This window comes from Dendropsophus ebraccatus, chromosome 2 (assembly GCF_027789765.1).
Source record: "Dendropsophus ebraccatus isolate aDenEbr1 chromosome 2, aDenEbr1.pat, whole genome shotgun sequence".
Taxonomy (NCBI): Eukaryota; Metazoa; Chordata; class Amphibia; order Anura; family Hylidae; genus Dendropsophus; species Dendropsophus ebraccatus.
Window position 1 is genome coordinate 149,518,998 of NC_091455.1, and position 26,410 is coordinate 149,545,407.

Below are 26,410 nucleotides of genomic sequence, written 5' to 3' on the forward strand. Positions count from 1 at the left end.
GGTTCACACGTACTGGATCCGCAGTGGATTTTCTGCTGCGGATCCACAGCAGATCCACAGCAGATTTCATCTAAATAACTGAACACAGCATCAAATCTGCACCTTGAAATCTGCTGCGTATCCTGTACATGTGAACGCACCCTAAATTGGACAAAATCCTCCAAAAATGTCAATTTCATTGTGGAGTTTTAATGTGTGTTTAATTCTTGGTGGCTTCTAATTTTTGTTCTATTTTATTACCCCTTTAGTGACAGAACAAATTTTAGATTTGTAAAAGGGTAAAAAAATTTTTTCCATCAGTCATAACTTTATTTTTTTTATTTTTTTCTTATGTGTAACTATAAGAAGTCTTGTATTTTGCCGGAGTTGTAGTATTTATGGGAGCTTTTTTTGGTACACAAGTTTTATCAATTCATTTTTTTCTGGGCAAAAGACCCAATTATAATAATGTAAATTTTTTTTATTTATTGCGCACATTTTTTTTTTCTGGAATAAGAATAAAGTTACTAATGTACTGATAGCAGATATGTATAGTTCTCTTTATTTTATGGTGTTTTTTCCCACTGCATTCCGCAACCCGTAACTTTTTGTTATTTTTCTATTAACATAGCTGTATGATGGTTCCTTTTTACTGTGGGATTAGCTAAAGTTTTTTTTTGTTTTTTTTTTGGGGGGGGGGGGGGGGGGGGAGAGGTTAAAACATTTTTTGAAAAAAATGATTTCATAATTTCATGAAAAACAAACAAGTAAACTCCCCCCACCTCGTGCCTCGGAGTGATGCTCCTGGGTCCCATTCACAGCAGCTGAGGTCCTGCAGCTCTGCTAGCTGCAATGTCACGTCCCCCCCTCTGAGTGGTTGCCTGCTCAGCCAATCAGTGACTGAGCTGGGCCGTGACGTTGCTGCTGGAAGAGCTGGGTACATGAAGTTTGCGGTTTCCAGCAGAAGATAGCAGCCGGCTGCTGTGAATGGGACGTGGGTGCGGCGCAACAGAGGCATGGGGACGGATGAGTTCACTTGTTTGTTATTTTCCTTCACCCCCCTACCTGCCGATGTTGGTGTTCCTGGGACTCTCTCTTTAAGGTTTTTTTCCCACACAGTATTTTGGTCAGTAGTTGTCAACCAAAACCAGGAGTGTATTTAAAACACAGGCTATATTCACACCCTGTTGAAACTGAGCAGATGGGCACAATTTAATGCCAAATTATCTTTATTTTAAAACAGTGGCCGTTGTTTTGAGACGTTAGACGTTATTTGCCATTAAATCACAGCCATCCATTCAATTTCAACAGTGTATAAACATAGTCTTTCTGTGTTTTCAATCCACTCCTGGTTTTGGTTAAAAAATACTGATCAAAATAATGTGTGGGAACATAGCCTATAAGGCCATGTTCACACAACGTATGTTGTGTATAAATCATGGCCGTTGTTGCAATTTGCAACAACGATCGTGATTTATACACAACAAACGTTGTATTGCATATAAGATGTATTGAGGTTGTATTAATTTGTAACAACCCCTCACTAGGGCTACACTGTTATGCTGCCGAACGTGACAGTGAACACCCGTGAGTTCACTAGAGTATGGCAATAAAAAGAAAATACAAAAGTGACATTCAGCACAAGAATAGGTTACCCGATGTATAATGCTGACAGTGGGGATATGAAAGTACGATGAAAGTGTGGTGAATGTGGTACTGATAATTGCTAAATGATTACACTGTTGGTTAGCAGTGATTGTTCTTGTTTGTAGCGTTGTCCGTGATGCCGGTTAAGTGTACCAATATGATGAATCCAATCCTTTAACCCCTTAGCGACCCATGACGTATCTGATACGTCATGGCGCCGCGGGGGGTGTTCAGAGCGGGGTCCCGCCGGGACCCCGCTCTGAACGGCGCTGATCCCGGCTGACACGTGCAGCCGGGCAGTGCCTCTGTTAGCCGGCGCGGGTCCCATTGCCACGCTGGCTAATTAAGCACTTCAATGCAGCTGTCAAACCTGACAGCTGCATTGAAGTGCTTTATGCACAACATCCCTGGTGTCTAGTGGGTCGGATCTCCCCCCCGCGATGCAATCGCGGGGGGGGGGGAGATCCGTTCTTCTGGCCGTGCCGAGCCTCAGCGTCGGAATGACGCTGATCCCGGCTCGGCAGTAGATTGCTATGGCCTGCAGCAGGCCATAGCAATCTATCACCGATCTCATGGATCTTTGCTGTGTATATACACAGCATTGATCTCTATGAGAGATCAGTGCTATGTATATACAAGCCCCCCAGGGGGGCTTCTAGTCCATGTAAAAAAAAAAGTAAAAAAGTGTTTTTATTAATAAAAAATCCCCTCCCCTAATAAAAGTCCAAATCACCCCCCTTTTCCCATTTTATAAATATAAATTAATAAATAAATAAATAAATAAACATATTTAGTATCGCCGCGTGCGTAATCGCCCGAACTATTAATTAATCACATTCCTGATCTCGCACGGTAAATGGCGTCAGCGCAAAAAAATCCCAAAGTGCAAAATTGCGCATTTTTGGTCGCATCAAATCCAGAAAAAATGTAATAAAAAGCGATCAAAAAGTCGTATATGCGCAATCAAGGTACCGGTAGAAAGAACGCATCATGGCGCAAAAACTGACACCTCACACAGCCCCATAGACCAAAGGATAAAAGCGCTATAAGCCTGGGAATGGAGCGATTTTAAGTGACATATATTTGTTAACAATGGTTTGAATTTTTTACAGGCCATCCGACACAATATAAGTTATACATGTTATATATCATAGTAATCGTAACGACTTGAGGAACATGCATAACAAGTCAGTTTTACCATAGGGCGAACGGCGTAAATGCAAAACTCCCCGAAATCAAAACAAATTCGTTTTTTTTTTCAATTTGACAGCGCAAATGATTTTTTCCCGGTTTCACAACATATTTTACGGAAAAATTATGCCTGTAATTGCAAAGTACAATTGGTTTCGCAAAAAATAAGCACTCATATAAGTCTCTAGGTGAAAAAATGCAAGCGCTATGGACTTTTAAACATAAAATGGAAAAAGCAAAAGCGCAAAAACGAAAATTGGCTTGGACCTTAAGGGGTTAAAGATGTACTTGAGTGCCTTTGTTGTCAGTATACGATGATGCTGGAATGTAGCTCCCGTCAGAGGTGCCCCGGCCGGTAACACAACTCCGCAGTGAACTACGCTGACAGTTCAGTTCAAATTTTCCCGGGAGGTTCAGTGACGTCACTCGTGGTACGGGTGCTTGGTGAAGCCAAAAATAATCAACGCGTTTCAGCAACAGATGCGGTTGCCCTCGTCAGAATTATAGCACGGCCCCGTATTCCTCCCTTATTTGTAGGTTGTTTGAACTGTTGACTTGTCAGGTGCAAGCTAATTGGATGCTTCCTATGACTCGTATACGTTGTATTGCATGATTAAAGTTTTTCTTCTTCATTTAAAAGCCATGTTGATATAGATGAATTTGTTCAGCATGAAATTGTGATTTATTCCAGGTACAAGAATAATGATCTATGTAATAGCTTAACAATAATTGTCTGTTTATATTCAAATGTAGAGTGTTCGGAACAGTGTGTCAGTGTTTCTGACATAGTATTTGCCAAGTATACTTCTATATGTAGTAAAAGGGGACTATTTGCATAATATTTATTATCTAGATTTATTTGTGTCTACTTTTTATTTTTGTTTATATTTTATTCTATTATTTATTGTTGATGTCCATTAGTTATCTGCTTGCAAAATTATGCATTACATATGTATCAATATATGTGTCACTGTATGTGCTGTAGAAGATATATATTAGTGTGTATATATAATTACAGAAAGGCATACAGTTCTAAGTCAGCGTTGAGGCCGTTAGGGATCAGTGTATTTAGGTGGAAGATCCATTTGGTTTCTGCTCTTGATAGTAATTGTATATAGTCCCCCCCCCCCTCTCCAATGGGGTTGGATGTTTTCAATGCCTGCATACGTGGATCCTTCGACTTTGCCCTGATGCTTTTCTGTATAGTGTCTTGATAATGGATGCAAAAAAGTTGTATTGCAATGAATGGAATCCCGGCCGGAGCGTATACACATGGTATACGTTCCGGCGGGGATTCCATCCGGCCGCAGGAAAAACTGACATTTTTGTCAGTTTTCTACAGCCGCTGTTCACTGAATAGCAGCTGCAAAGAACCTGTCAGTTCACATAATGGAGCGTGCCCCATTGTGTGCAGCGGGGAATTCGGATATGGGTGCACACTGGTGAATTCATTAGTGAAGATCATCAGTAACACCGGCCGGGTCACAGAACGGCCGATGTTTTACTAAATGTGAACATGGCCTAAAAGTGCATTCAAACATACATGATCTGCTGCGGATTGATGCAGGAACTAATTACATGTATCAGTCTGCAGCAGATCCTGTATGTGTGACTGCATCCTAAAGGTTATAGTCATTCATTCAGCTTGTGTCTTGTAGTTAAGTATTAAACTAATATTAGTGAGTGTGTTTTACTGTGTGATGAAATATTTGTTTGATCTAGGTAAAGCTCAAGAGGTTGAAGCAGAAATAATACAATCCCATCAGATAGAGACAACCCAGCTCCATAAAAAGATTGCGGAGAAGGAAGATGATTTAAAAAGAACAGTCAAGAAGTATGAGGAAATTTTGGAGGTAATGTTTTTTTTTGTTTTTTTTTTTTAATTTTGTTTTAGGCATTCATATAAATTTCACGGCCAAAACAAAACACACAGATGTGATCCTCTTGACATGTCACTGATTTATGTCAGAAGGTCACAGCCATCAAGTTTGTTGGATTGGACCAAGGAGTGTGTAGAGTTTGTTTCACATACTGCTAACCTGCAATTCTTTATTGAGCACTTTTTCATTTTATTTACCTAACACAGCGCCATACTTTAAGTAATGGCAGTGCCTGGTATTACAGATTAGAGCAGCTCTGTTCATTCAAGTGCATTGGCTAGAGCTTCAGTACGAGGCATAGCCACTACTAAAATTATTGAGCAGTATCTGGTAAACAATACAGAGGATTCTGCACTCACTTGGAGGCTGGGGCGTCTCTCTAATCTGATATTGATGGTCTATCCTACAAATATTAAGTTTTGGGTCTTCTGTATGGCTCAACCATTACATACAATGTGTGTCTAACAAAGAACTGACGAAAATAGACACATGGTGTGGGTGACTGCATCAATGGTGTGTTTTTACATTGTTTATATGTTACTTTTTTGGTACACACATACTATTTCAGGAGCTGCAAAGAATATTCTTCAGTCACATAAAGCTGTATTCAGTTTATTGGAATAAACTACTCACTGTCGCCTGGTCTCAAGAGGTACCAGCCCAAGGGTGTGCTTGGTGTGCTTTCCTTCTCTGATCTTCTACATACTGCTAATACTGTCAATTGTAGTCGTGCAAGCACGTTGACAATTTTTTCTTTTTGCTGTGATGCCCTGGGACTATTTGAGGGTAGTACCTCAAGATTTGTTGCACTGTTCATCTTGTAGTACTTGAGTTTGGATCCTGTAAATGTTTTTGATTCTTACAGAGGCTTTATCTTGTAGGCACGAGAAGAAGAAATGACCGCAAAAGTGACTGAATTACAGGAGCAACTAGAAAAATTGCAAGAAGAGCTGCAGTTGCAGGAAAAAAAATTGCAGGAAGAGCTGCAGTTGCAGGAAAAAAAATTGCAGGAAGAGCTGTCAAAGAGAAAGGAAGAAGAGGCATCTCAAGAAACAGAGGTGAGCTGCCAAATATATGTAGGAAATGTATATAATAAATCTGTGCTTCAAAACACATACCACCTTTGTTTTTGGTTTTCCTCCTCCAGGGTCAGGACCAGGATCTAGAGGTAGTTCAGGTAAGAACCAGTGGCATTGTCTTCTACTTCTCAGGATTGCAGTGGGTCTCAGCAGTACCTCACTGTGATCAATAACATTTGACATGTCAAAATATTTATTTGAAATGACAGTTTTCACATTATCACCCCTAAAACTCCTTCTGCCTGATTCACTTTAATTGAACTGAGCTGCAAAATCACATCCAAACTGAGGAGAAGTGGTGCTGTTTCAGGATGAAAGTGACCAAGTTTTTCGTCAGGATATTACCATTAAGCTGGGTACAAAACATCAAATGTTCAACAGAGGATGTTTTACCACAAATAAAGGAGGTAAAACGCAACATAAACAATATAACAATCGTTCATGAAGCATTGCTTGCACAATAGTCAAGTCATATAATGGGCTCCTTAAACAATCACTGATCTACTAGACTAGTGCTTGTATTGTGCATGGATCTGCTCATGCAATGCCACCCTTAGACTGGCAAGTCAAGACTTACACAGTGTTACTAAACCTTCACCCATGTATGTCAGTTCCTCAACTTTAAGAAGATATTACCTCACTGTCAGTGAAGGATTCAGCAACCCTGTAATACCTATTCCTGCTGAGGCCGATACAGTTGTTCCTGCAGTTCTTTACGCTGTTGTCTTATGGGCTTTTTGTGTTTCTTTTTAGGCACAGTTGGCAAAAAGAACTACGCAACTAAATGATGCCAAACTAAAAGAGCAGGAACTTAAAGAAAAGGTTAGGGCCTTTTTTCTGTTATATTTTGAAACTACTCTATATAGCGCCTCATTGGAGGGATTCCCTAGTATGTAGAATACCTTTCTTTACTCCGCATATTTCTGCATTACTTGGGAAAGAAAATGTTATGTGGGTTTTTATGTATTTGTTTCAATAGTGAAATGCTTGTTATAAAAGAAGCATATCAATGTTTTCAAATGAAAACTGTCATTGAAAAAAATTGTGTCAGACAGACATATCAAAAGTTTTGATAGGCCAGGGTCTGAGTGTTTTAGAGAAATCATCTTGCCATCTAAAGGATGCCCACTCAGTAGTAGTAGTGAAGTATTGCAGCTGTTTCCCCAGAGCTCCATAAAAGTTTAAGACTTTGTTGTAGAAACATCTTAAAAATAACAAAATGGTCTAAAACACATGCCAACGTGTTGCGGGGTCTTGTCCAGTAGTCATGGCAAATTCAAGGAAGTAGGTTACAACCTTTTCTATTTGTAATATTTGACACCATGGAGCAACACCCCAAGGACACAGGTGAAAGCTGAAGGCTGGTCACATGATTTGCTCACAGAAAGTGTGACTGAAAACCCAGACAGTTGCAAAGGATAAACAGGTTACAAGAATTTACAAAGATTCCCATGTTATACATCAATAAATACATGATAAATCGCTTGTATAATTTAGACCTTCCGGAAATCTTGTATCCTGGCACAAGACCATTGCCAGAACTTGGTTTCCTGTAGAGGTTAGTATATCTTGCCATTATGGAATGATAAACTGACATCCAAAAAAGAAATGGTGTTATGATCAAACTGATATGTAAATTTAAGGTTGACTTAGCATTAATAAATCGACAAAACTACCAACCTTGCTGTGGGGCCCATCCATATTAGGAGGTGGCCGTACCATAAGATAGATTCACAGAACGGTTTGGAAACACTATACACGACGACCTCCTCCTTATATGCCATGTATATATTAGTCAGTGTAGGTGAAAAACTGGCACCCATTGGGCAACCCACAATTCGTAATTTGTAAATAAAAATGATCCATAAATTTGAAAAAATTGTTGAATAACAAAAATGAGGCTATTATCATAATTGCTGTATTCCTGTAAATGATATAATAATGCTGAAAAAGCCCTGTCATGTAAAATACTCAGATACAATGCAGCGTCATCGCATAATAACCAGGACTCATTCCACACATCAGGCAGCTTGTTAATGTTTGCTAACAAACTCTTGCTGTCCCATAGTTCTGGTAGCTAGTGGTTGAAACAAGTTGTCCAACCAGACACACAGGTGTTCCCAGTGTTTAAACCCTGACTGGTCTGGAGTGCTCAGCGCGTTCAATCCCAGCTATTTGTCATGTGACCTAGACTGACTCCCCACGCTGGTCCATAGGGCTGTCTAGACACAGTGTGGAGGGGAACGCTCTGAACACTCAGCTACAAACTTTTGAAATGTTTCTCTGACATGTCAAAAGTTTTTTTTGACAGGTACTCTTAAAGAGAGAATTAGAAATAATAATGCAGACATTTTAGTTAGGATATTCTTATGGTTTCTTGAAGTTTTTATTATTTTTATTTCCTCCTTCAACCATTTTTTATTTTCACAGATTAACACTTTAGAAGACCAGTTGAAAAACTACTCACGTGGTGTGTTTGTCACTCCCCTTGGTACTCCTTATAAAGGTAGGAAACATATACCAATCTGACATTGCTGCTATTTTGTAACTTACATACATCGCTTTCAGTTTAAAATGTTTAGGGAATACTAAAATGAAAGGGAACCAATCACCTCCCTGAGGGAGTGTGACTTGGCCCCAGTACCTTACAGCAGCTGGGCACAGCTCTCCGGTAGGGTGGCAATTTCAAAATATCGATTTTTAATACTCTGTCCTGGCGCCTGGTAACTAGGCATGGGGGTAGAACTGCAGTGGCATGTAGTGAAGCTGCCTCTAACCTCTTTATAGCCAATCACACTTGATTCACCGCGTGAGATCTGGGAACCTAAAACAAAGCCCAAAGCTAACTACTTGCGGCTCTGCCCCATGCCGGGTTACCACAAATACTGGGACCAAGTCACACTCCCCCTCAGGGAGGTGATGGTTTCACTTTAAGCTATTAGCTAATTGATGAAATTGAAAAACTCTGGTGTAAGAACTCTACCTCTAGTGCAGTTATGGAATGGGTGTGCACTACCTGGCTGGCACCAAATGACCTAATTAGTATGTATAATTAGTAGGCTCTTTAGCAATACCCCTAAAATATTATTTTTGAGACAAATGTAAATCTCGAAGTATAATTAAATCCCAAGTAAATATGTATATATAACACTTTATCTAAATCAAAATTAAAATTCATAAAAACATATAAACAAATGAACATGTAACTACACGCTTACAAAAAAATCACTGTATATAAATCCCATGCGGTTGCAAATGGTATAATACAGGATATAGACTTGATTATTTGTAGGTTAAAATACATATAATGCGGTTAAAATTAATATAGTACAGTTAAGTCCGCATGTAGTTGTTGCATACGGTACGGTTAAAACCGCATGCGACTAGTGCAGGGCCCTTGCAAGTCGCCGTGGTTTATTACTACTATATTTGATCAAATCAGTTATCACTGTTCTGTTTATCAGTTCAATATAAATTTCAACAGTTAGTGGCGCTTATTAGCGTTTTCACAGAAATATGTTAAAATAGATTCTGTGGAAATCCACCTCTCACCGGTCTGAAGACTCTGATTCTATGAGGTCTGCGGCAGCAGACTGGTGGGAGCAGACAGAGGGTTATTTACTTGAAGATGTCGTCCGAAGCTCTCCTCATGTTCAGTGTTCCTCGTGTCGTGTGCACGGGGTCTTGTTTAGAGTACTGTCCGGTTTGGAGCTGAATGCTCAGTGCTCGGTTGTCTCTCCTGACATCAGATGGGTGTTTACCCTTAAGAGCTGCTCCCTTGTTCTCTGTCAGCATAGGAGTATTTGTATGCATTCACTATGCTGTGAGCTAATAAATGGTGGGACCTGTGGTAGGTGGTTATGGCAGTATATTTCTGCAGTATATTCAATAGTAGTAGCAACTCTTTATACGCGTTTCAGAGCACTGCTCACCTCTTTCCTCAGTAATGAGTTGCAAATGAGTTGCCTTTGCAATTTCTTGGAACTTAATTTATAATGAGATCTTCCATTGTAACTACAGAGGTCAATCATCGGTACACTGACGTGTCTGTTTTCGGAGAACCTACAGAATTTGAGTATTTAAGAAAAGTATTGTTTGAGTATATGATGGGAAGAGAAACTAAGGTAAGGAGCTGCAAATTACATATATTTGTTCCTATACAGTATTGAGTAAGCTTATGTCTGAACCTTTTTTAAATAAAACTGTAAAAAATCCTGCACACACTAAAGACCTGAGTTATTATGTAGTGTGGGTATCATTTGGCCAGTATGTGGTGGTGTTTGAGTGCCATATAACACTATTATTTAGCATGTACATATTACTATACGGATTACTATAATTTGCATTTTTTTCAGTAAAGATAAAAAGCACACTTATTTTCCATGTGTGTAAGTGCAGCCTGTACTGACATCTAGTGGTCAGTGTCAAAACTGCAACATGATTTCACAATACATATAAATATATGCACAATTCCATTGTACATAGGATTACTTTCCCAAAATCTTAAAACTGACCATTAATTTTTGTTTTATACATTACAAAAACTTTATGTATATTGGCTCAACACTTGGTGTTATTGCATCCCTGCCGTGTAGGCAACAGTGTTAAGGCAACAGTTAAGTGTTAGTGAACATTTAAGATGTAGCTGCTGTCAAAGCATGGCCATTATGTTGTGGATTTGTGCTTGAATTTACCACTTTTTGTCTATAGGGATAAGATCTGTAGTGAGTCTGCAATATCAGCGTAACTATTTTCTGTGTGTGTATGTGTGTGTGTGTGTGTGTGGCAACACAATAAATACAGCCCTGATAAGGGTCCTGAATTCAACAAGAGCAACATCCGTATGCAAATTGTTAATTATTATTATTATTTATTTTTTTTTTATTTTTTTTTTTTGCAGACAATGGCAAAAGTTATCACTACGGTACTCAGATTTCCAGCTGATCAAGCTCAAAAAATCTTGGAAAAAGAAGATTCCAGACCTGTGGTAAGCCTCATTATTGTGTCTCATTGACCCAAAGGGAAAGAAAAAGAAGAAAAAAAGCGGGCACTTTGTTTTATCTGATGAAGAGGACGTATGTCTTCGAAACGCGTCATGTTTGTGCTATACTAAGTATTTTTTTACTATATTAAATTCATTTATTTAAGCTTTTGGCCACTTCTCTGTGTGGACAGCGCTGACCTAGAGTACCTTAATTTCTTTTTATTTTATTCACTCATTGAACCAAAGATATTTAAAAGAAGGATGAATGCTCTATTGCTAGCTAATTATATTAGTCCTCTCTCAAAGTGACGCAAGCATATAGTATAATTCCTTATGCTTTGTGCCATCTGCCTCAAGTATCTGGTCAATGTCTTCCCTCTTTCTTTTCTATGGCACTAAACATGCTCATCCATACTCTTAGCCAAGTATGTGTGTTTATGAGTCAGATGAGATACTAGCTAGCTGAACAAGCAGCTAATCTTGTGTATTGTTCACTTTTTCCTCAATATTTGTATTGAAACTGTTTAGCTGTGATTTCTGTTAGATTGTTTCAAAACTAGTGAAGATAATCAAATTTACTGCCACCTTTCATGTTGGTAGGGACAATACTGTTTAAGGGTGCGTTCACACCTACAGGATCTGCAGCAGATTTGATGCTGTGTTCAGTTATTTAAATGAAATCTGCTGCAGAAAATCAGCTGCAGATCCTGTAGGTGTGAACGCACCATAAAGCAATACTTAAAGTGTCTGTCGTTAAAACTTTCCAAATCTAAATCTTCAGTTGATGTGAAATAAAGCCATTTTGCAGAATGCATTGGTTTTGTTTAGTTATCATGCTGTAAAACAAAGCTATATTTACCAGAAATCCACGTCCAGTCTCCTGAAGCTGCTAAGTCACATGACTGCCTTCTCTGTGAGCACTCAGATGACCTGGGAAACTGGAATTCCTGTTCCTGTTTAGGCTCTGAAAAAAAGGAAGTTCTGTGTTTTCTTGATAACAAAAAAAGAATGATTAATGTAAATTGCAAACTTGCTTTATTTCACATGTACTGTTGATTTCGGTTTTAAAAGTTATAGCTACAGTGACACTTTAATATGCCCCATCACTGTGAAAAAGATTTGACATGTCCTAGAAAAATGTTCCAAAATAGTCCCAACAGGATCCACAAGGGGGTATGTTGTATGCTGTACCTGGTGTCATTATAGTGTTTTGAAGATTGCACTGTTGGACTATTTTGGAACCTGTTACTGTGGTCCACTTTACAGTGATTGTGGATCTCCTGCATGCATCCTCAACTACCTGTGATTCATCTATTGCTGCTATTGGGCCATACTGACTTTTGTTTAATGTCCTAGAGCACGGGTCAGCAATTAATTTTCCCATGGGGCCACAAATTTGAATGGTTTTCAAAGGCCAGACTAATATGTAACTCAGTTCTGGTGGGGACGGCAGGAGTGTTTCCCAACCTTTTCTACCCCAGGACACCCTAACCAAACAATGTTCTACAAAATACAAAAAACTTAGTTCAGTGATTCACTGGTGAGGTCCACTTTGATGACATCAAATCATTGCGCCTGCTGGAGACATCACGACCCAGCTGCTCATAGGCTGTGTCCACAAAGTGCCTAGAACCCATTACAATAAATAGAACAGCAGGAACGTTACAGGTCCTGCTGCTCTATTATGTTTTTCATATTCAGCCTGTTCACCCCGCAGTGCAGAGCATTACAGTGACCTTGAATCCCTAGAAGCTGTGCGGTTGCAGCTTTTGGGGATGCGGGCCGGGCAGAGTAGGTCAGCGGGCTGCATGATGGACAGGTCTGTCCTAGAGCCATGTAAAAATGTTTGATAATTTGGCCTGGCTAGCCACTTCACTTCCCAGCTCATTGTGATCTTTGTCTTACTGCATGAGGCAGGCTCCGTAGAGGCAGAAAACTGGGGAGTGAAGGTCTTAGCCGGGAGCTTCTCCCACTTCTGAAAACTGCGTTGAAAATTAAATCCAGTTTGGAGATAAGCTGACCACCACATGTCCAGCTTTATTCTCAGGATTAAGCTATGGCATATTATGTGTTTTCCCTGCAAAGTGGAATCACATAATGGCCATTCAGCATGTTTTAGCCTATGATCAGAGGTTCTTGACTGTGTTAGGATTTAGGTGCAGACCAAACATGGAAAAGCCATGGATTAGGTATGTCTGCCTATGCCTTATCTGTTTCATGTTAGTATGGTCTAAGTATTTGTCTTTTTTCTATGTCTTTGTTTAACATTGAACTCTCAACTGATACCATTGTTTTCAAATATAAGAAGTTTCACACGAAAAGTATCCAAAATGGTCAGTTTGCATATAGCAAATTGACCATTTTGGTCGGCTTTCTTGCTTTTACTAAAGATACTAAATGACAACTTGTTTGCATGGAGCTGGAAAGCTGTCAGAGGTTAAATGTAGAAACTGGTTTGCAGTTTCCTATCCCCTGTATTAACCGTATATGCAACTTGAGTGAAACATGTACCACATGTACTATCAAAAAGCTGCTTTTAACATCTGTCCTAGGGTCCGTTCGGCAGGTGATGCAGTTTTTGTCCTAAAAAACTATTTTTATACTTGCAGCCCTGCGTCAAATTGGCGTGGCCTAGAATACCCATGCCCTAGTCCTGCACCACGTCTCTGTCCTTCCTCTCCGCCCTCTTCACCATTAGGAATGCCCCGGGCATGATATCTTCTAAGCACCACTTGTCTGAACACTGCACAGGTGCCTAAATGATCCAGCACATGTGCGGTGTTCAGACAAGTGATGAATAGAAGAAATCCCGCCCAGGCACTTTTCTTATAGTGAAGAGGGCAGGGAGGAGGGACGGAGAGGCGTTGAAAGCCCAGGGCACACACACTCTAGGCCACTCCAATTTGACACAGGGCTGCAAGTTTGTTTTAGGACAATAACTGCATCACCTGCTGAACGGACCCCAGGACAGATCTTGAATTAAACGTATACAAGCGGTTTTAGAGGGCAGATTGTAGGCATGGAGTTGCTTTAAGTAGCAGCATCAGTCATATTCCCTTCAGTTAGATGATGTTTGATACATACATTAGTGAATTCACCCATATTTGTAAAATCACAAATACTAGTCAAAATCCTTTGATGGGCCTTTTATTATCTTTATTATTTTTGAATATCTACTAATATTTTCTTATGGTGGATAGTATGATACATTACTAATGTGTAACACTCTGAGGCTGGGTTCACACACAATATTTTTGCTCAGTATTTTGGTCCTCATGTTGCAACCAAAACAAGGAGTGGATTGAAAACACAGAAAGGCTATGTTCACACACTGTAAAAATTTAGTGGATGGCCGCCATTTTATGACAAATAATGGTCGTTATTTCATAACAGTCGATGTTTTAAAATAACACTAATTATTTGCCATTAAATGACGGCCATCCGCTAAATTTCAACAGTGTGAGCATATCCTTTGTGTTTTCAATCCACTCCTGGTTTTGGTTGCAATATGAGGACCAAAATACTGAGCAAAAATACTGTATGTGAACATAGCCTGAGACTGAATGACATCTGAATCATAGCCAATTCCCACCATCTCATTGGTTTTAACATTTATCATTTCACTTTCATTTTCAAAACTTTCTCTGATTGTACCCCTTATAGCAGTTAAGGAGGCTCCTTTACTAGATCTTCATGTACAAATAAGTGTTCTACCTCACAGCCACGGTTCCCATGGTTTTATCTGTGGTTATGGTAAATGCGTGGCAAGTATTGCCAGACTCTGTTCTCAGGAACAGCGGCATATATGACAACTTGCACTATAATAAGTTTTATTTCTATAGCGCCAACAGATTCCACAGCACTTTACCAATCTGCATTATGCTTCTTAGGCTAGGTTTACATCTGCATCCAAGTCTCTGTTTAGAGCCCTGATCATAGATTCTGTTTGCAACCTGAAATGAAGCCAGCCAGGCCCGCTGCACAAAGTAAACGAAAGGCACTTACGGCACTTCAATTAGATTAGTTAGCTAATTAAGTGAGCAGGATACATTATATCAATGGGGGGGGGGCATTTGTAACGGGTCTTTTACTGAAATTGAGGCTGCCCTGAGCTGTCTTTCCATGTCCCCTGCCCGTCTATCAGGTAAACAGGGCATACACCTGGAAAAACATATATTTTTGCACATGCTTGGTTTGCACAAAAATGTGCACCTTTTTCCAGACGTATGCCACATGTAGGATTAATAAATCCCCTGTCAATATGAAAAACATGGAATAAGTTTCGATTGGTCGTAGTCTGAAAGTTCAGCAGGGCAGAGAAGCGCTTAGCTACGTGCTCACAGCTATATCTAGGTATCAGTGGAGGTCTGGACCCTCAGACTCTGCGACATGGCAATAGCTTTAATAATGACAGGGACACTTTTTATACTAGAAAGCAATATAAGTGTAGCTGCTGGAGAAAGCAAACCGTGTTAGGTCACATTCAGATATGCCGCAGCTTTCTGGGGTATATTTGGTTTTACAGTAACACAATACAATGCAATGCGTGATGCAATAGAAACACATAGTGGAAAATCAGAACAGATTTAGTTCATTTGTCATACACATAGCTTTTGTTCTGGATTTTAAAGGCAAGTCTGCAGTGTTAATGTGGCCATACCAAATGACAGCCTTCAGTATGCATATCGACTAATAGTAATTTAATTATTTATAGCGGTAATATTACTTAAAGAGGCTTTTCATGACTTAAAGGGGGATATGTCAGTAGTATTAAGCTATCAAAACTGCCAACAACCCTTTGTTGGCCAGGGAGGGTAGTGGAGTCTTTGTCATGCACATTTAGGGTTCTGGCCACCACCAGTGTCCAGATCTACTTGTTAGGTGCACAGAGCTCCCTGCATTGAAAGCATTGCCTGCCCCTTCTCTCAGCTGTGACTGGCAGCCCTATCATCCAATCAGGAGACCTCTAGAGCAGTCATAGCTGAGAGGAGGGGCCAGGAATGCTCTCAATACAGAAAGGTCCTGGCACCTAAAAGGCAATTCCTGCTCCCTGGGCACTTGCAGCAGCACAGAGCTCAATAGTTATGACTCCACTCCTCTCCCTGACCCCTGTAAGGCCTTTACTTATGTAATGGGAATCTGGCATACAGGACTGACCCTGATCTTAAGTATTAAGGGGTTATACCACCAAGACCCTTTTGTTGTTTACATCCTACAGTAACAGGTTGGTTGTGCTTTCAATGGGATTGAGCTAGTGTAAACAATAAAGGGGCATCTTTATTCTGCTTATCAGTGGTGTTGTTGTAATGTTATACATCTGAAGAACATCATTCTGGGAACCCCGGAGACAGAGAATTCTATAACTCTTTATTAATATCTTGGATTCTTGGTGGCTCTTGAACATAATGTTAGTCACTGTGGTTCTTGGTGGATGACTGTTTAAAAGAAGACCTGTAGTCAATTATCACTTTTGAAGCCCTAATTCCAACAGTGTTTTTAGTTGCCTATACACAATTTTTACTGAATAGACAGTCAGATGGATGGGAACTGCAAAATATGGTGCAAATGCTGTGCCTAAAGGGTGTGATTAGGAGCTTCATAATTCCACTTTACTGGACATAATCCACACCCCTTAGCCTCATATTCACACACCATTTGACAGTTCATACAGGGAAAACTACAGATGTGTAAGCAAATGGCATAATCTCCATATTTTGGTAACTGGTGGGGGTATAGAAAGTAAAAGCACTATTAGAATCAGGGCACCAGAGGCCTCACAGTGATATAAATAAAGATACTTTTTTGGACTGACCACCTCTAACCTCTGACCACCTTAAAAAGGATGTCATCTTTGCTGGGTGACAAAGGCTTCTTGAACAATGCATGTCTTTATTTGGTTTAGTCTGTCCTCTAGATCACTTTACCACTTACCAAGTAACCCTTCCATGCTGACCTGCATAGGCCTATGTATGACTAACTTTCTATGTCTGAATTAACCGCACTAAGCTCTTTTCTCCCTGGCTTTGTAGTTTCCCCCGCCTCGCAGTGGTATCTTCTGAATCAGTTAGCCTGCGGGTGAGTGAAGAAATGTGTTGTACTCTAATATTTCCTTCACATTAAGATTGTGTTATTCCTATTTAGATTTTCTGTTACTATTCGTTTGTGACCATAGATCAGAACCTTTGAGGAGCGCAATCAGCTCTTGTCTTATTTCATACTAATCATGTGCAGGGAATGATTATCTGGTTGTGGTATCACGTACATCCATCATTAGCCTCCGTTAGGGATGGTCCGAATCTGCCGAGGTTCTGGTTTGTACGAACCTAAACTCTCGGCAATAATTCCCACGGTCTTCCACCTCCGTGAAGAGGGTGGATACAGCCGGAGGACCGCCTGGAAAACTGGGATACAGCCTATGGCTATGGCTGTATCACAGTTTTCCAGGCGGTCCTCCGGTTGTATCCACCCTCTCCACGGAGGTGGAAGACAGCGGGAATCCTTGCGGAGAGTTCAGGTTCGTACGAACCCGAACCTCGGCAGGTTCGGACCATTCCTAGCCTCCATGTTTAAAAAAAATTAACTTTTATGCTATGTTTCCAAATACCTTTCCTCTCTTTAATCATTCAGAATTAATTTTTCTGTTACACATACAAGTAATTTAAGTTTGACGTATGAAGCCATGACTGATTTAATAAGGAATAAAATTCTCATTAAAGGAACTTAAGCAGAATACTATGATATAATATATACCAGTGATAGCAAACCTTTTAGAGACTGAAGCCCAGATTTATCAAAGGGTGTAAAATTTAGACTGCCCACAGTAACCAATCACAGCTCAGCTTTGAGCTGTGGTAAAATGAAAGCTGAGCTGTGATTAGTTGCTGTGGGGAGTTTGCACCAGTCTAAATTTTACACTTTGATAAATCTCCCCCCTGGGTGCCTAAACTGCAACCCAAAACCCACATGTCACAACCCAACTCCCAGAACTGTCCGGGCTGTGGCTGTTGGGAGGATGATGGCAGAGGGATGCTCAGTGTCCTGTGTCCCTCAGTGTCCCCTGCCATCATCCTCTCCAGCAGCCACAGCCTACACAGCTCTGGGAGTCGGGTTGTGACATCACCATGTTATCCAGGAAGTGAAGCCTTGTTGCAGTAGTAAGTGCAGGTAAAAAAAGCACTTTATAAGCATTTCCCGTAATAAGTGTATATTGGTGATTTGTAACTTTTGGGGGGCAATACAATACTTTAATAAAAAAATTTGCTGGACTTCTCCTTTAAGGCTGGGTTCACACTATGTATATTTCAGGCAGTATTTGGTCCTCTTGTCAGGTCCTCATAGCAACCAAAACCAGGAGTGGATTGAAAACACAGAAAGGATCTGTTCACACAATGTTGAAATTCAGTGGATGGCCGCCATATAACGGTAAATAACTGCCATTATTTCAATATAACAGCCGTTGTTTTAAAATAACAGCAAATATTTGCCATTAAATGGCGGCCATCCACTCAATTACAACATTATGTAAACAGATCCTTTCTGTGTTTTCAATCCACTCCTGGTTTTGGTTGCTATACAGCCTCAAATATACAGCCTCAAATATACGTAGTGTGAACCCAGCCTAATACTGTATAGTATATGTACCCTACTTTATGCACCACTGTGTACTGCATGGCCCCAGGGTTATGTGGTGAATAAATAAATATATATAAAATATATATATATAATATTAGGGATCTTCCCGGGGGATGGTGTGTTTGGACACAGTTCACAGCAGACTTGGCTTTGTAAAACAACAGCTTGGCGTTTATTTGCAGCATAAACAGTCCAGAAAACATAAATACAGCAACACCGTGCTTTTAAGAACAAAACAAAAAGGTCTTGCCCATCTGGGCGCTTACTAACCAATAGGTCACTTATCTGACACTTCGATCAGCAGTATCGCACGGTATGAATAAGCCCCAGCAGCAGCAGTACTCTTTGCTCCCAGCAAACACAGCATGCAGGCTGTTCACTCCTGGCTGAGAGCAAACACTGGATCCTCTGCAGGGCTTTTACCTTGTCAGGCTGATTACGGCCAGAGACACCTGACCCCCAAACCTGACCTGGATCGGGGGAAGGGAATGGCAAGTCCCACTACCAAAACCTACCTGCCATTCCATGTAAGTCCAGGCCCGGCAATAATAAATAATAGCTCAGCAGCATAACACTGCTGAGCACAGATCCCTCCTGGACTTACCATCTCACGCTCCGTATTAACCTGGGTGGAATGTACATCCCCTCGAGCACTTTTCCAGTGACATGTCTACAATATATATATATATATATATATATATATATATATATATATATATATATATATATATATATATATATATATATACATACACTCCTGAAAAGAGGAGCTGGGTGACCACCTTCTTCCCGTGCAGGCAAAGCTGAATGACATCGCACCTGCATCGGGTCAGAGGTCACAAACTTTTGTCAGTGTAAACTAGGGCTGGGCGATATGGCCTAAAATTTATATCACGATATAATTTGATGCATGCACGATATAACAATATATCACGATACATCAATTTTTTTTGTGTGTATACAAATTACAACACTAAGAATTTTTTTAAGATGTGTATTGTATAACAGATCTTTTTCCAAACAATGTAAAGATTTAAGTGTTAGTAAAACACAAAATTGTTTAAAATAAAGTGCCAGTTATCAGCCCCCCTTGTGCCAGTTATCAGCCCCTCCTTGTGCCAGTTATCAGCCCCTCCTTGTGCCAGTTATCAGCCCCTCCTTGTGCCAGTTATCAGCCCCTCCTTGTGCCAGTTATCAGCCCCCCCCCCCCCCGGTGCCAGTCATCTCCCCCTCCCCTATGCCATCATCAGCTTTCCCTATGTGCCAGCCAAGCCCCATGCCATTGCCACATCATGTCCCCCCAGCCAGGGCCATCATCAGCCCCATGCCATAGCCATCTGCACCCCCCGACCCCTCTGCTACTTACCTTTCTTGCAGGGCTGGCTGATGGGAGTCCGCGAGGCGAGACAGGCCACGTCTTCTTCCCAGCATGCACTGGGAGAGACCTGACGTCACACGCATAGTCAGCTAGCGCGCTGACGATGCGTGAACGGAAGGCCCTGCAGCGCGGTACCACGGAGCGGTAAGTGAGAAGCTTATTCACTACTGCTCCGTGGGCATGTATCGCGAGATGACGATATGCCAAAAATCTATATCGTCATCCGAATTGATGACGATATTTTTGCATATCGTTCATATCGCCCAGCCCTAGTGTAAACCGCTGACCTGCAGCTTACACTGAGTTTTTTTTAGGTATATGTACATACACCTGAAAGGAGCACTCGCTCACTGTGGGATCTGGGACAGCTGTCCTAGATTCCCTGTTAGCTATCAATTGACTACACGTGCGCCTACAGAGAGCGCCCACACATGCCATAAGTTCATCACCATGGCTATATACTGTATTAAAGAGAGAGGAAAACGCACCACAAAAATATTAAAACAGGTGTGTTAGTGTATATGTTTAAAACCTAATCATTGTCATAAAAAAAAAGCATTTAAAAAAGAAACTGCACCTCCCCAGGCAATGCACGGTACACAATAAGTGATCTTTGCTAAAGCTAATATGTGATCATATGGTTCCTAATTGCACAGTATAGATCTACTGTGCAGCTCCCTGAGCATACCAGCATATCAGGAAAAAAATGTGTTTTATTACAGCACACAAGGTCGGGAAAGGGGCAGCATCTGGGCGGGGAGCTGGCTCTCTGCCTGTCAGCATGCTCTGTGGGAATGATTGACAAGCAGAGAGGCCATTAACAGGTGCTCTCAGACAGAGAGCAGTGACTAGTCACGGGTGGCTCCATGCCTAGATGACTATTCGCTCCCCCTCTTCTGGCCTCTTGCGCCAGAATAACAACTCCTTTTTCCCTAATGTACAGCTACTACTGCAGACGCGGCTGCTAGCCTCGGGGAGCTGCACAGTAGATCCATACTGTGGAACTGGGAACCATATCATCACTGATTGGTTCCCTTTAAGCCACATAAAAAAACATACCATTAAGGTAATTAAATTGTTTATTTAATACTGTGCATTGTGTGGAGAGGTGCTGTTTGATTTTCATGTGCATTTTTTTTTCTTCTTTAATTGTGAATGAATATTTTGTCAACATTGCTGCCAGAATCTCTGGTGACCGTGAAATTGCAGCAGCGATGCTATGTTAATGGAAAGCCTTATGTGTTAATTCATTTATGTATGTGCGTAAAAAATAATGTAGGTGGTTGTTTTTTTAAAATGCTTTCCTATTGTATTCTTAAAAAGTTCTCTGGGGAGCCATATTGGAGAGACGTACTTCCTTCCTATAGTCTCTCTGTAGACAATGCTGCAGGATGTGTGTGCTTTATGGCAGCTGAGGTGATTGGCATCTATTGACTGAGAAATGTCAACAGATAAGTGCAGTTTTCAGGAAGTGATAAAGTATAGCAAGAGGGAAAATATCTTATCTGGTGTCCTAGGACCTCCCACTAAAATAAGAATGGCTATTGTGCTTTTGACTTTGAAGTAACATATGGTAGTTTTTAAGACTGTAGAATGTCATAGGTCCATCTACTTGATCCCACTATTTTGTAATCCTAATCTATGAGAAGAGGAAAAGAATGCCTAATCTTAGAGTAAAAATCCTTTTACTGAGGATTGATCATTGTTTCATAGTGTTCATAATCTGTAATATTATTAAACTCCATACAAGCCATTGTGAACTTTTATAGTGAGTTTGCAACAAAAAATTCATCTGGCAGAGAGTTCTATAGTCTCACCACTCATGGGTGATAATCGACTGACTGGACCAATATTCCCCTGTGTAATAGGGCCAGCAATCAGCGGCCACCGTTCATTCATCAGTTGATTGCAATGTTTGAACCTGTCAAAAAAATATCATAAACCTTCAGCTGTACAAAGCCCTGTTCAGCCACCAACTGCACCAGCAAAGGGATGCACGAATGATTGAGCAATTGTGAGTCCTTCCCTGTGTAACTGGCTCTGTAAACAAGCACCAGACTACATGATTGGCGCTCTCGTTTATAGTATGACAGGCCAGAATTTCCTTCTGTGTTGGTTCTTTTCTGGATGGATGCTACCTGGTTACACTTACAATTCTGGATATGAACAGATCATGGTAGAGATCTCCGTACTCTGCTTTGAAATCGTACACATAAACCTTCTAGAGCCATTTCTCAGCAGTTGGTATCTGTGTATGTATATATATGAAGTGCAAATTAGTGCATAAAGTCTGTGGGGCACTGTTGAATAAAGAAAAGGGAACACATTAAGGGGGGGGGGGGGTGTAAACTTTTAATCAGATTAAATTTCAGGTCCCCCCCTAACTGCAGCCATCACCATTTCCATGACTAACTCTTCTCTGCAATGACAGCCCACTCAGCCAATCAGTGACTTAAAGTGACTCTGTACCCACAATCTGACCCCCCCAAACCACTTGTACCTTTGGATAGCTTTTAATCCAAGATCTGTCCTGGGGTCCGTTCGGCAGATGATTAAGTTATTGTCCTAAAAACAACTTTTAAACTTGCAGCCCCGTGCACAATGGGCAATGCCTAGATTGTGTATGTATTAGGCTGGCACAACCTCTCTGTCCCTCCTCCCCACCCTCCTCATCATTAGGAATGTTCCAGGCAGATTGTCTCCTATTTGGACCGTTAAGGCACCTGTTTAATGTTCAGCATGGAGAAAATGTTCCAGTGGCATTCCTAATGATGATGAGGGTGGTGAGGAGGCACGGAGGGGTGGTGCAAAGTTAGGACACAGATATTCTAAGCCACGCCAGTTGGGCACGGGGCTGCAAGTTTAGAAGTTGTCTTTTTAGAACAATAACTGCATCACCTGCCGAACTGACCCCAGGACAGATCTTGGATTAAAAGGAGCTATCCGAAGGTACAAGTGGTTTGGGGGGGTCAGATTGTGGGTACAGAGTCGCTTTAAGGTTGATTTTAAATATAGAGAATGTAAAAAATAAAAAACATGTATATTACAAAAGCTACTTGCTATCACAACCTCTATTGGTTTAAAAAAAAATAAAAAATTTGTGACAGTGCCTCTTTAAAGTGTCGATGTCGTTATAACTTTTTTTTTAATCTAAACCAACAGTAGATGTAAAATAAAGCAAGTTTGCTATATACATTCATTATTTTATTTTTTTTTGTTGTCATCATGCTGTAAAACAAAGCTATACTTGCCAGAAATCCAGGTCCAGTCTCCTGAAGGCAGATTTTCTGACTTGTGCTGGTTGATAAAAAAAAAACTGACTAAGCACAGGAATTCTGGTCAGTACAGAGAGTCACGGCTCAATGTGTCCATCAATCACATGACTGCCTTCTCTCTGTGAGCGCTCAGATGGCCTGGGGTACGCAGGACTTCTGTTTTTCTGACTGTTTCTTGTTTTTTTTTAGAAAAAAATAAAAAGTCATAACAGGAAAAAAAAAAAAAAAAAGTTACTTGCTAACTTACTTTATATCACATCTTCTGTTGATTTAGATTTTGAAAGTTATAACGACAGGTACACATTGTTTATAACAAAACATTTTCATTTTGCTTTTCTTTCCCTACTACAGTATATAGTCACACACTGTATTATATTATGTTTTTGCCTTTTTTAACTTTATTTACAGACACTGCAGAAAGAGGGAGTGCTTGCTGCTTTCCTGTAGCCTGTGTCTTTTACGTGCAGTACCTGTGTGATAAGTGTGTGTGTGTGTGTGTGTGTGTGTGTTTTCATTGAGCTGTTGAGGTCAAAGTTGTATGGCTTTCCATCAGGGTTTAGGCTAAATTCCCATCTGCTTGGTTCTAAACCGAGCCTCCAACCTAGATGTGACCTCTTAGAACTCTTTCCAGTGCAGAGTACACAGATGTATTTCCATATATAAATCCCTGTTTACTGCAGTAGTTTAATTCGTAAACAAAACATTGCTTTTCTAATTTCTGACAAATTATTCATTTATCAAGCTTTTTTTTAATAGAATATTATTGGTGCAGAGATCTTAAACTTGCATTAACTGACCTATTTTTTTCAATTTACAGTCTTGGCTGAGATCGTCTTCCTGAAGACGTTTGTGATGTCGTCTTCAAGATGCTGCTTCCTGTGGATATCCGCTTTTTCTTTCTTCCAGCTACCAATGGAATGAACTGAGAACCAAAATTATTTTAAATCTCTTAACAATCAAGAACTTTTACCATTATTGCCTTGAGTTGAGCTGATGCTACATAGTGACTGCTGTGTTACAGTCCATTTTACTTCTAGTTTATATTAACTGCCAGAAGAAATCATTTATTGGGTACAAGAGTTTGCATTAATGACTGCGTATGCTCTAACATATTGCTAACTCTGAGAACTAGGCTATATAAATGTTTTGAATTAACTTTAAATGTTAAACCCACTGCTAACATGTTGTAGGCATGCCGAGGCAAGCTGTGGTTCTCCCACCAACCAGCACGTCTTGTCACTTTATCCAGTTACATCCTATTCCGGGGCTATTTTTATTGGAATCGAGCTTATGGTTTTCTTGAATTCATAGACTTAGCAAATCAAATCGGTTTTATTTGAGGTTGATTATCATAAAACCTGTGTTCAGTTTTCTGTTGTGTGAAATGATTGTGCAATAATTTACTAAGGGGAGGAATTGTGGTGACTAAACTTACACATTCAGTTTGTTGCTTTGCTTAATTTTCCTTTCCTGTAGGTTTGATTTAGGTTGCTATGGGCCAGTTCTTTAACTTTTCATCTATGATGAAATATCCTAAATTGGAGTACTTCACTGGGGTTTCTCCTAGCTTTTGTATCTATATTTTCCAAAAATTGAATACACTACTGTATATTGTAAATAGCCGATACATTAATGTATTATAATGCTGTTTTTGTGACGGTTTCATTGTTAATCTTGGAAAAATACAGAGCAGAATACATTTTATTTACAAAATGTAGTTCTTTTGTCTTCTCTTCTATGGAAACTCTTTTGAAATGTTAAATAATACAAATTTTAACTTTTTTAATGAATGTTTAGCATATTTAGGAACGACTTTCATAGATAAATATCTGAAGTTGCTATCACTGGGCTACATGGAGGCACTAAAACAAAGGGGCCTTGATGCTCTTCTTTATCTTTTTAGCATTAAGATCAGAGAACACCAAAGTATTGGATCATGTGCTCAAAATAAACTATGATAAGGTTAGAACTCCAGAAGAAATATAATTAAACTAAAATATTAGTAATATGTGCCAAGAACCAAGGCACTGGTTTGCATGTGTGTGTTTTCTAATGAAAACTCCAACAGATCATCTAAGAATTAACTACCCTGTTTCCCCGAAAATAAGAAAGCGTTTAATATTATTTTTTGCCTAGATGCGCTAGATCTTATTTCAAGATCTTATTTTTCCATAAGGAAGAATTCACATTTATTGTTGAACAAAAAAAAATGTACACGGAGGCCATGGGCCAGCGCTATGCCGGCAGCGAGGGACCACACTTTGTGTGACACTAGAGGCTTGTGTGAGTCCCGGGGGCAGGGGGTATTGGGTGGTCTTACTTTTAAGGTTTTATTTAAGGAAAAGTGTAGCTTCTTTTTTTATTTTTTATTTTTTTATTTAACAGCCGGCATGGGCAGGACAGAACTTAATAAGTAACAACTACTTACTTCTCCCTGTGCCCACAAATCACTGTGCCAGAAAGCCAGGGACCCCGCTGGAAGGAATTTTGGCCTGAGTTATGATGACGTCACGACTTGGGGGAGGGGCAGGGGAGTGGGTAGGTGGATGCCTGAGGCTAGTGCAAACACTGTTATCTGCAAATGCTGAAGGAGCCTTGCTGTGATTGACAACTGTCTCTCATCAACAATTGGTATCTACTTCTAGGCCCATGAAACACCAGTGTTGTACATCACTAAATGTTTGCTACCCTCCTCCTACTATTCATGTACAACGCAGAGTTAGAAGGGGAATGGATTATCGAGCATTATCGAGGAGGATTATCGAGCATCATGACCCGGCTGATGGATCCCCCGCTCAGCCAGTCAGTGACTGGGGTGGGACACCACTGCTGTAACAGATTGACTGAGCGGGCTATATCCCACCCTTTCCCGCCGGGTCGTGATGTACATTGAATCTGTGAGGAAATTACATCTGGCGGAGTCCGGCAGCCCGGTGACACACCCCTGTCAGCACTCAAGTTTTTTATTTCGTCAGACTTTTTTTTTTTTTTTTAAACAGATGTGCAGAATAATAAAGCTTTACAGCAAAAGAATAGAGCATTGTGTTTTCTATATCCACAAACAAAGGTACAAATTCCTCCATAACATTCGGGAATAAGAAAAAATAAAACAAGGCATTGAGGTCACACTATGTAGCGATAGGATATTCGTAAACATCACTGTCTAGACATTCACTGCATGAGCTAGTGTTACTGTCAATGGAGAATTATACCACAGACCCCACACTTTCTCAATTTTTTTTGTGTCATTTTCTATGAAATACAATCCGTTCAAAATCAGCTGCTTTTTTGACTAACGACAGCCAGGCACGCAGCCTTTGCGGGCAGTGATCAATCCACCACATTGCGATAGCTTAGGACCATGA

General features: G+C 40.3%; 1 protein-coding gene across 2 annotated transcripts in view; it reads left to right on the forward strand.

Annotated features, from left to right (window-relative positions):
* The window catches only part of GOLGA4 (golgin A4), a 92,507-nt gene extending 67,745 nt beyond the window's left edge, over positions 1-24,762 (forward strand). The window contains exons 17-25 of one of the 2 annotated variants that reach the window (XM_069958507.1): positions 4,540-4,670; positions 5,579-5,755; positions 5,845-5,874; positions 6,530-6,598; positions 8,207-8,282; positions 9,797-9,900; positions 10,677-10,763; positions 16,790-16,835; positions 23,863-24,762. In XM_069958507.1, the coding sequence (XP_069814608.1) occupies positions 4,540-4,670; positions 5,579-5,755; positions 5,845-5,874; positions 6,530-6,598; positions 8,207-8,282; positions 9,797-9,900; positions 10,677-10,763; positions 16,790-16,819 (704 nt within the window). In that variant the 3' untranslated portion in view covers positions 16,820-16,835; positions 23,863-24,762. The remainder of the gene's footprint in view (positions 1-4,539; positions 4,671-5,578; positions 5,756-5,844; positions 5,875-6,529; positions 6,599-8,206; positions 8,283-9,796; positions 9,901-10,676; positions 10,764-16,789; positions 16,836-23,862) is intronic. The other variant, XM_069958508.1, reaches the window with a different exon arrangement.
* Positions 24,763-26,410: the final 1,648 nt, after the last annotated feature.